This window comes from Filicampus tigris, chromosome 21, assembly GCF_054856515.1.
Source record: "Filicampus tigris isolate MCC_2025a chromosome 21, RoL_Ftig_1.0, whole genome shotgun sequence".
NCBI lineage: Eukaryota > Metazoa > Chordata > Actinopteri > Syngnathiformes > Syngnathidae > Filicampus > Filicampus tigris.
In genome coordinates, this window is record NC_141237.1 from 4,325,407 (window position 1) to 4,336,554 (window position 11,148).

The 11,148-nt window shown below is 42.9% G+C and overlaps 1 protein-coding gene across 4 annotated transcripts in view; it reads left to right on the forward strand.

Annotated features, from left to right (window-relative positions):
* mybl1 (MYB proto-oncogene like 1) overlaps positions 1 to 10,335 on the forward strand; it is a 23,244-nt gene extending 12,909 nt beyond the window's left edge. The window contains exons 1-17 of one of the 4 annotated variants that reach the window (XM_086020395.1): positions 684 to 725; positions 990 to 1,654; positions 3,550 to 3,649; positions 3,739 to 3,810; positions 4,074 to 4,166; positions 4,496 to 4,716; positions 5,305 to 5,512; positions 5,606 to 5,668; positions 6,125 to 6,223; positions 6,590 to 6,817; positions 7,719 to 8,015; positions 8,096 to 8,235; positions 8,690 to 8,804; positions 8,924 to 9,043; positions 9,137 to 9,241; positions 9,530 to 9,730; positions 9,917 to 10,334. In XM_086020395.1, coding sequence (XP_085876521.1) covers positions 1,629 to 1,654; positions 3,550 to 3,649; positions 3,739 to 3,810; positions 4,074 to 4,166; positions 4,496 to 4,716; positions 5,305 to 5,512; positions 5,606 to 5,668; positions 6,125 to 6,223; positions 6,590 to 6,817; positions 7,719 to 8,015; positions 8,096 to 8,235; positions 8,690 to 8,804; positions 8,924 to 9,043; positions 9,137 to 9,241; positions 9,530 to 9,730; positions 9,917 to 10,045 — 2,217 coding nt within the window. In that variant the 5' untranslated portion in view covers positions 684 to 725; positions 990 to 1,628 and the 3' untranslated portion in view covers positions 10,046 to 10,334. Of the gene's footprint in view, positions 1 to 619; positions 726 to 863; positions 1,655 to 3,549; positions 3,650 to 3,738; positions 3,811 to 4,073; positions 4,167 to 4,495; positions 4,717 to 5,304; positions 5,513 to 5,605; positions 5,669 to 6,124; positions 6,224 to 6,589; positions 6,818 to 7,718; positions 8,016 to 8,095; positions 8,236 to 8,689; positions 8,805 to 8,923; positions 9,044 to 9,136; positions 9,242 to 9,529; positions 9,731 to 9,916 lie in introns of those variants that run through there. The other 3 variants (XM_086020396.1, XM_086020393.1, XM_086020397.1) reach the window with 3 other exon arrangements.
* Positions 10,336 to 11,148: the final 813 nt, after the last annotated feature.

Sequence of the window (11,148 nt, forward strand, 5' to 3'; positions counted from 1 at the left end):
TAATTCATAGGGTGTCAGAGTGACTTTTAAGATGTAAAACATACGCTATTAAAAACATTCAAAAATATTCCAGGAAAAATATTGGGGGGAAAATACAAATTAGGCTAAAAGGTATTAAGTGAAAACTAAACATTTGGCAAACAACACATAATTGTTGGATATTGGAATACACAAAATTTACCTAAGTAAAAATGCACAAAAAAAGGATGAAGAATACAAGAATATTCAATGAAAAGCACAAAAATATTATGGCATGAGATACAAAAGTATTTGATATGAAACGCAAATATAGTAGTAGGGACTATTTTGTCCACTTGGTGGCAGCAAACGCCTTACACAACAGTAGTGGAAAATGCAAGTTAATTAAAATGTTGCTCTATGGAACTATTGATTTATTCAAAACATTGTGTATATTATCTTCATTTCGTAGCATTTCGCTTGGTTGCTTTGCTTCCAGTACGTTAGACTCTCTGTCCAGTCCGATTTCAGCCTATATTAGTTACCATGTCAATCAAATCTGCCTAGGGCCTTCAGAATTAATAGTGCTGTCTGTGGGTAACCCCAAACAAAGTTCATATGTTCTGATGTCCTGGTGTTTTTTTTTTCGTTTTCACTGAAGCTTGCAGGCATTGTGCCAACTTGACTCCATAATTCCCTCCACCTTGACTATAAGACGTCAGTTCCAAGCGAATGTATAATGCTGCCACTACCATCCTTCATTGCAGGTATGATGTTCTTTTGGTGATGGGCAGTGCCGAGTTTGCACCAATCATACCTTTTGGAATTACAACTAAAATGTTTCATGGACCATAACGCATTTAATCACATGTGTTAGGGGGATTTCAAGTGTGCTTTTTGCAGAATTCGTTCATGTCACATTTTTGCATTTTTGCAATGACTAGTCGATAGAACTGTGAGAATATGTGATAAACACTTTAATGGCACTTGCCAGCAGAGAAATTAATTATGTTGTTGTGCAAAACCCTTAGAGGGGCCCCTCAGCGCCCCCACAGAGACATTTTGGGTCACTGGCGCCGGCATGAATGAGCCATTCTACCTCACTAGTGACAGGAGCACTTATCCGCTTCCTCAAATTTTCCACCAATCAGGTGAATCCTCTCCTAACACTTTCCGCCAATCAAACGTGAGCATTTCTTCGTTCTTGAGTAATCAGACGCAAGCCTCTCCTCGTTTCTGACCAATCGCAGGCGAGGCCGCCCGCGCTGGGGGCTGGGCGCGAGAATCGGCGGGACGGACAAACGTCACATCTCTGAATGAAGTGAGCTGGGAACGTCCGCACGGCCAGGAACGAAAGCAAAATTATCCCGTTTTTAGCCGTTTTAGCTCCTATTTTAAGTCGTTGGAGTGTGTCTCCGAATACACGAGTGGCTTCGTGGACAAAGTTGCGCTGTTCTTCGGAGGGATGTTACCGCCTATACGCTGGCTTTTAGCGGAGAGAAAGTAATAATGACGACTCAATTAGCAAGATGGCTAGCCGAATAATGCTAACGAGATCCGGAAGCGAGCACCCAGGGACACTTCTATGGATGAACGTCCACTCACGTGGCATTTGAGCGATCTGAGGAATAATAACACGCAGAAGAGGACCACGCGACCCCGCGGCTGTCATGGACAACATCAGGTCGTCACGCAGGTGGGTGGCCGACGTCTGACGTCGTAACGTGAGGCTCACTGTTTTACGCACGTCACTGGTTTACGTGAGTGACGTTTTTGCACGCATACATGTTTTTACTTTTTGGTAGATGTATGTAAGGACGACTGCATGTTAATAATATGTATATTAGCAGGGAATTTGTCGAATTTAACATTATTTTAAGACTGTAACATCATTTGTTTTATAAATAACGTGTTTAAATACAGGGAAATAACGCCACAGGACGCAAATAGTGATTCAAATAAAATGTATTGCACGTAAAAGTACAAAAAACAAAACAGTCTTAAAAGGTTAAATGCAAATGTACTTCAAAGTTAAACACAACTGAACTGCACTTAAAAAATGAACTGTACTGTATTAAAAAAAAAAAAGTTTGAGCCAACATGTAGAAATTGCACAGTTTGCATGTTTAATTCAGTGATTCTCATTTACCACTAGAGTGAGCACCACTGCATGCATTTATGCATGATGGGGATGTGCTCTGTTTATGCAATACTCACTCATTCACCTCCAAAATGTATTTTTAAATTGGTTTTGAGTAATATATTTGATCAGACTCATAACCTCTTTTTCACGTCTTGCATAGAAGGGAAAACAAGTTGGTGTATTTGAACGTTGCTTGAAGCACTTTATTATTATATTCATTTAAATTATTTACATTTTTATTGCATCCTTGAAAACTGGTTTTATCACCATACATTTTCAGTGGTATTTTACCAGTGGATATTTTTTTTATTAAAAATTTAACTTGTTTTCAATTTGTGTTTTTGATATACAGTGTTGCATAAATGATGTAATGTATAATGTAATTACGCACTTATTAATTTCAGGATATACTCTAGGCTATAAAATGGCCTATGTTGCGAAATAACATTTTGTGTATTGCACACACGCATTGCACTAAATCGGACTTAACAATCATAACACATCATCATAGCTTTACTTTGTGTTTTTGAACAGAAAAAAAGATGAAAATAATCAATGCCAATGATTGCACTTTTTAAAATTCTACAAACATAGATCCCTAAAAAGACTCAATTTCAACCTGTGTTAAAATACATACTACCATGGTTCCCTTTAGAGTGGGCTTGCATCATGTTTCACCTTAATATTGACATTTATTGCACATAAATGGATAGAGAACATGAATTTATTAAAGCAAAAAATGTGTTTTTCTCAAAAAAATTGACTTACAAGCCTTACGCCATATGTTGTTAATATCTGAACATGAATTCGTCACACCCCAACTTACCTCTGGAGATGAAACAGCCCATTGATGGCTCAGGATAGACCCTGCAACTCCCCCCGCCCCCTCCTTTTTTTTCCTGCTTATGGTGTTGACAGAAGCAGCTCCTGCCAACATCCAAGTGACTCACTTGAGTTTCCACAGTGATGAAGAGCTTTGGAGGGAACGCTGTTTTCCCTCCCAAAATACTGGACGAAAAATACGAACGTGTTAAGATGAAAAAATACACAAGCGTTAGGCAAAAAAATGCTCAAGTATTAGTTGGAAAAATACATGAGGCAGGAAATATAAAAATATTGGATGGGAAAATATTTTTTTTTAAAAAAAGCAAAAATATTAGATTTTGGCAAAATAAATATCAGATGGAAAAATATATAGATATCAAAGAGACCATGTTTTTTTTTTAATTAAATATGAAACAATGAGACTTTTCACTAAGATGGAAAAAGACCAAAAATATACATAAATATATAACAAAATGTGACCAAAAATGTGAATATAATACAACACATTGTCAAATATACAAAACTATTACACAAAAATATTTTGAAGAAAAAATATGAACCCTTTGACACACATAGAATATTTGTTCCCCCTCTGCACTGTTTGTCCACGCGTGACCTTTTAGCCACGACGAGGACGAAGAGCCGCACTCCACGGATCCCGACGCTAAAGAGAGGAGCAAAGACAAGAAAGTTTTGTGCAAAGTCAAGTGGTCCCGCGACGAGGTTGGAGCCGTTCACTTCAGTCTCAAGTTGAACACTTTTTTTCCCCTAACAAGAAGTTGAACTGATTTTCCTTGTTGTTCTTCCCAAAGGACGAAAAGCTGAAAAAGCTGGTGGAGCAACATGGCACAGACTCCTGGAAATTAATCGCCAACTCTTTTCCTGTAAGTACGCCGCGTCGCGTCGTGCGTGACGTAAGATGCTTGGATCGCTTTAAAAGTGAGGATCCAGACTTTTAGTTTTTGGTAGCTAGCATGGTTGATAGATGGATCACTACAGTATCGACATCCCTTCCGCGCACATTACCTCCCCTAATTAGCAAATTAGCTCCTTAGCGTGATAGTTTCTTTGGCAGCGGGGGTGGCGATGGTGATGCGAGCTCTATTTGTTTCCACGTCCGTAATGAGGTGTCTCCCTCGCATGTCAGGGGAGGACAGATGGCCAGTGTCAGCACCGCTGGCAGAAGGTGCTCAACCCCGAGCTGGTGAAAGGCCCGTGGACAAAGGAGGAGGATCAGAAGGTAAGGGGATCCGGGAGTGTCCTCTGTGGCACACACATTGCCGGTAAGCGATAGGGGAGCCAGAAGGCAGAGCCAGCGCCATTTTTTTTTTTTTTTTTTTTTTTTTAACATCCCGCCAAAATAAAAAAACTTCTTGGCTGCGGCCTGCGGCGCCTGATCCAAACGCTCCACTACATCATGGCTAATAAAAACACCGCACAAGTGGCTGCTTTTCAGCCCTTTTCCTGTAGGGGAGGGGGGCCACCAGCCCCCGTTATGAGATGAACAATGCCCTCCTTGAATGGATCAGGCTTCCAATGCACAGCGAATGGATTGAACCCTTTGCGCAGGTGATCGACTTGGTGCACAAGTACGGCCCCAAGCGCTGGTCGGTGATCGCCAAGCACCTCCAGGGCCGCATCGGCAAGCAGTGCCGCGAGCGCTGGCACAACCACCTCAACCCCGAGGTGAAGAAGTCGTCGTGGACGCAGGAGGAGGACCGGATCATCTACGAGGCCCACAAGCGACTGGGCAACCGCTGGGCCGAGATCTCCAAGCTCCTTCCCGGACGGTAAATGCCCGCCAAGTTGAAAACTCCAAACTTCCAAGTTGTCCGCAGGAAGCTGTGTAAACACATTTACTGGCCCAAGTGCGCACACATGCTATCTATGTAGGCGAAGGACATGCACACACTGGCGGCTTACACTACTGTTTGTTTTTGCAGTGCAGAAAAAAAAAAAAAAAAAAAAAAATCATCCGACACTGAATCCACAACTATTTTCACACAGAACTTTAAGGCAAAGACACGGGCCCGGAAAACGCCTAAATTGGAATATTTCTAAAGATGCTTTAGTGTGGGGAATTTTTTTTTTTTTTTTTCAAAGCCACATTAGGATTCCTCCGAATCCTAAAGACAATCCATGAATCAAAACACAAGGCCCCTAATTGGCATTCAAACATTTTCTTCAATCAATCTCTCCAAAATCTTGAATGTGAAACACAAAAGCAAGATTTTATGATTGTAAATAGCCTCAAATCTCAAACATAGCTTTTGTGAAAAATATTATTTAGTACAAGCAGTGTCTACTTAGAAGCGCACGAAATGGGTCGAATAAACGTTCAAAGAGTATTTTTCCTGTTTGTGACGTGTCCTGAACAGGACGGACAACTCCATCAAGAACCATTGGAACTCCACCATGAGGAGGAAAGTGGAGCACGAGGGCTACCTGCAGGACGCCGGCGCCAAGACGGGCGCGTCCTCCCACGCCGGCGGCAAGAGGCGCCATCACTCGCCGTGTCCTCCCACGCCGGCCGAGCCGCAGCGCTGCGATCGCAGTCCCCTGCGCCCTGTGACGGCACCCGATCAGGTCCGCGTTCACTCTGGACTCCACCTGAATGGCGCACACCTGTCATATTTATTGACTGCTGCTTGATTTTCTGTTTTTTTTTTTTTCTGGTAGATGGCAGGCTATCACTTTGATCCTCAAGGGTGCCACCTGATGGACACTTCAGGCTTCATTCAGGTGAGCTTCACTCTTTAAAAAGTTTCCAGGTGATTAATCGGCCAACTGATGTTAGGCCTTTTCAAAATAATAAACGGTCAGAGTTTCGCCGATTAAAGGGCGATATAATCGTACTTTCTCATGAAGCAGTAAATGCAGTTCAGCAGGGAAGTGGCATGATTTACTCGACTCGCCGAAATCAATTATCGCGCTTGTCTTCACAACGTCGGCAAAAGTCTTTGACTGTCCTGTTTGTTCCCCTTTAATGTGTCGCGCATTCTTCCATTTGCCGACTTTCCCGCGTTCCTCCTTCGTTAACGCCGCGGACTTCAAATCGAAGCTTTGAAGGTCCTAACAGCCGTGCGCCTCAGTCCCCCTCTCCTGCGTCATATCCGTGCTTTTTCAATCTGTTTGTTGTGTTGTCGTCTCCTGTTCTTCTCAACTCCTTCCTCTTCCCTCCCGCCGCCCCCGTTCCAGCCGCCCTGCCCGGATGATCCCGACAGAGAGCAAAGAATTAAGGAGCTCGAGCTGCTGCTTATGTCAGCCGAGAGCGAAGTCCGTCGCAGAGGTCCATGTGTAAGCGCAGCATACGCCGCCCGCTCGTTGGGAGTTAGCCACTTAGCGTAGCCTGCTTGTGTATGAGTGTGACATGCATACGCTGCAAAAAAAAAAAAAAAGGGAATTTCTTCAATTCTATAGAACTTTTTGCAGTTTATCTATGTCAAAAGAAAAGTGGCACACATTTTTTTTTTTGCTTTAGTGTTTGTGTAGTAGCTAGCTTCCCATCTTGCTACTCATCCCGACTGGCCTCAAGCTGCACTTGGTAGCCCCCCCCCCCGCACACATCGCCATCATTTAGGACCCATCCTAGTCCTCTTCGCATCTATCTCGGTCATTCTGCCGACGGCCTCCTCATTTTCCACATCGCTCCCATCTCCACAGAGCTCGGAGCAGTATTCGGCCTGGTCGGACGGCGCGGCCGATACGGCGAGCAGCGGCCTGGAGGCGCAGGCCGACAGGAGGTCCTGGTCGGAGGCGGAGAACCCGCGAGGAGCCCCCGGCCAGCTGCCCGTGTCCCCCAGCAAGTTGTTGGCTGCCGAGGCCAGCACGGTGCTGTCCACCCTGCAGACCATACGCGACTTTGCAGAGACCATGGAGCTCATCGATTCGGTGAGGAGGGGGGAAAAAATGCAACATTCACTGACTGCCATTGACTGATATCGATGTCAAAGATTCGTCTAAACTGGGCTGGCAGTGAATTCCACAAAAAAATACCAAAATATTATAAAGGAGACCAAATACGAGGAACAAAATAGCTGAATATACAAAAAAATAAATATTAGGTAATTGATATATGATACAAATGCAAAAATATTTAACAAAATTATAAAAAAATGTTACATGGAAAATAGTCGAGTGTTTGCATTCAAATACAAAAATGTTGTACAAAAATATTCCATGAAAAATACGCAGCTGGAAGTAAGGAAAAATATTAGCGTTAAAAATACAGAAATGTTAGTAAAAATACTGAACTATTTGACAGAAATTTAACCTTTGAAAATAGTGATGAAAACATGCACAAATAGTAAGGAAAATTACCAAAATATTTGACAACATATACAAAATTATTAGGTGAAAAAATGTATTACGCCAAATATCAAGAAAATACTAGCATGAAAAATACATACAAAAAAAGAGAAAATACACAAGCATACAATCAATGAAATATTTGAATTGCATTTGATGAAACACAAATATTGGACAAACACAAAAATATTCAACAAAATTTACATTTAAGTATTGGATGAAAAGTACAGCTGGAATGCAAAATTATTTGACACAAAAATATTACAACAATTAAATTTGCAGGAAAAATACAATCCTTTTAGGAAAAATACTCAACAAAAATATTTGGCAAAATATAACCTTTTGAAAATGATACACAGTATTAGATGAAACACACGCAAATATTACGTTGTTGTATTTTTAAGTGGGACAGCGGTTGCCTGCAGAAATAATCTTAGAATGTTTCCCCCCTAAATATGCTGAATGTATTAAAGACGGACTGTAGATGTGTTTTGCCGTGCAGGACCCGGCGGCGTGGAGCGACGTGGCGGCTTTCGACCTCTCCGAGGCGGCGGCGCCCCGGCACGAGCAGGCCGCCTTCGCCGCTCTCCGCGCCGACGCTTCGGCCGGCTTCTGCCCGACCGCCGCCGCTTCCTCTAAGACGTCGGCGGCCAAGAGGAGGAGGAGAGAGCGAGGCGAGCCGACTCCTCTGTGCGACAGGACCGACTCCTCCTTTTTGGAAAACGTTTCCAATTCGCCCAAGAGGACGCCCACCAAGTCGCTGCCGTTCACGCCGTCGCGGGTAATCCCCGGCAGCCCGTTTCCTTCTCGGTCATTCTTTTGGGCTACCGAATTGAGGCGTCTTGTCGTGTCTCGTCGTAGTTCTGTAACGCATCGGCGGCGGAGCATTTCAACTTGGAGAACCCGGCGCACACCTCCACGCCCGTGTGCGGCCAAAAGTGTCTCCTCAGCACGCCGTTCCACAAGGAATCCACACCCAAGCACCAGAAGGAGAACGATGGGTCAGTCATGTGCACGTCACGAGTAGCGAAACGTTGCAAGGTCGTTGTAGTGAGTGGAAACTAACAAAATAACGCAAACTCCCCAAAAAAAAAAAAAAATTTTGTTCATGGAAAAAAAACAACTGAAATTGTATATGCTTAGTGTCCTTTTTTTTCTATTTTGCTCTCAAAAAAGTCGCAAACTTTTATAGCCCTGTAACACTGAGGGTAATTTTCCTCAGCCCGTCTACGAGTTCATTCAGTGAAATTGTCATTTGGGTGAACATTTTCATGCTTAACTGTACAATTTTTAATTCTTAGTTTTTGGTGTCAGATTTTTACTTAAATGAAAAACATGTAATTCGATTTTTTTTTTTTTTTTTTTCTTAAATTTTATGTGGAGGCATTGTGGTGCTTTTCTTGTAGTGGTTTAATGTGCAACCCTAATATATATACATATACTGAATTATTTTAGTTCCAGGACACCCAAGTTTCGTAAAACGGTTATGATTCCGACACCGAGGACGCCAACGCCCTTCAAGAACGCTTTGGCGGCACAGGAGAAAATGCACGGCCCGCTAAAGATGGAAGTAAGAGTCGCCGCTGTGAAAAAAATAGCCCTGAAAAATTAATGAATAAGTTCATTAATTACAGTTGAGTACATTGGAAGTAATTAATGGCGTTGACGGTGTTTATTTGTTTTTTCCAGCCGCAGCCATTAGCATTTCTGGAAGAAGACATTCGCGAGGTTCTGAAGCAGGAGATCGGATCCGACATCTTCAACAGGGTGGCCGTCTTGCAGCCCGACTACAGAGCGTGGAAACAAAACGTACGCGCCAGCACTCGAAGGAGGACGCACACACTCGACACTGGCGGAATTCGGTCCTTTCATTATGTGTGTGTGTGTGTGTCTTGATTGCAGATTGACGGTCCAGCTCGAAAAGTGCGCAAGTCTTTGGTGCTGGACCCCTGGGGGAAAGACTGTCTCAGTGTACAGCTGTTCCAAGATCAGCTCAATGATGCACAAGTGAGTCCAAGTTCAGGAAACAAAAAATTCTGTGGAAAAGACAAAAATATTGAGGAAAAAAAATGTGTTGGCGCAAAATATCAGGCAAGAAATACAAAAAAAAAAAAAAGTTCACAAATACAAATAATTCTGAGAGAAAATATTTGCGGACAATACTAAAATATTTGCTGAAAACTATCAAAAAAAATTAATTAAACATTTTTTTACATGATACTAAACATTATTCAATTATTTCATTCCAAATGAACAGCATTTGTACTGATGTTGCTGGTTATTGTTGTACTCCAGGTTCCCGACGAGAGTCTCCTGTCCAGCTCCTCCTTGAGCTCCTCGACCTCCGAGCAGCAGCAGCATGAGGAGGAGGCGGCGGCGGCGGCAGAGGAGGAGGAAGTCGGCCGCCCTTTGACGGAGCACAAAGAGACGCCTTCGGTGGCGCCGCATCCCCCTCGCCGCTTCATCGAGAAGAAGCCCCGCAGGGTGGCCAAACAGGTGCCTGACACTCATCTAATTTTCATTTTTTATTTAATATCACTTGGGCCCAAACTGCATTTTCTTAAAAAGCCCGCTAAAAATTCTTCTATAGTGATGAGGCGGCCATCAATATGTGACCGAACGTTGCACGGGGTCTCCCTCTGTGCGCTTGAGTAACGCGTGCCGACCGGATCCGTCCCGCAGGTGAGCGAGTGGGAAGCGGTGGTCTACGGCAAGACGGAGGACCAGCTGACCATGACGGAGCAGGCCCGCCAGTACCTCAACCAGTACCCGTCGGCCGGTGGCCCCACCCCCAGGGCCCTTGTACTATAAGGACACCCTCAAGAAGGAACCCCACCCCCAATCCTTTGCAGGCCCTCCTTTCCAAATCCCGTAAGAGACAAGCCCCAGTGTCTTTGCTATTGGGGGTTCCCTTTTGTTTTATCAGACACGACTACTTCATTTTTAATCTGCACTCCCTCTCTAGGGCCCGATCGATTATTGTAAAATCCTGTGAATAACACTCATTTTTTTGCCAAAGGATTCCAAATCGAGGGGAGGTGCTATAGAGGGGGCTCAATAGGAAATTGATATTTTTCCATTTTTGGGGGCGGGGGGGGGGGTGCATATTATACACTGGTGTGTTATTCTATTAATCGGCTGATTCATCGGTTATTAGAATTTTATTCTATTATAAATTGGCATCAGCCTCCAAAAAAAAAAAAAAAAAAATCTCGGTCAGGCCTAACTACTCTCCATGAAGGAATCCAATGCAATAAATGTGAGGAGGACACTAAGCCCTTTTCATCATCAGAGCCGTAACACTAGATAAGGCGTCAAGGCAGGATATTGCAACTGCGTGAACATGTTTTTTTTGTTTTATGGTGTGAGAACAAACTGGGTAGCACTTGTGATTGTTTTTAGTTCATAACAAAAACGTCCCCTGGTCCACAGCCGAGTTGAATGTATTTCATTGTGACAGGAAGGTTGAGGTTGTTGTATTTATTATCATTATTATTATGGCTTGCATATTAATATAAATCAGACAACTACAGAGTGAGTAGTTAAACTAAAAAAAAAAAAGAAAAAGGTTTGGCATATGGACAGCGTTTGCTGGGAGCAGGCTGTAGCTATTTATTTACTAATTTATTTATTTTTTTGCATTTTTAAAGTGCGACGATAGAAATACCTTTTTTATTGTCACAATCCGCCTAGAGGATAATTATGACCTGCTAGCTAGCACGCGGCCAAGCATTATTTAGCCCTGTTTTATTTTTATTTTTTTACGTAGATGTTCATAATAATATTCTGACCTCTAATCATAGACAATTTGCACTTTTTTTTTTTTTAACTTTAATGATTTATTTTTGTTTGTGTAAGTGTAGCTTTTTGTGTGTTTAGTATGACTCTTTCCTAATCCAATGCTGACATGAAAC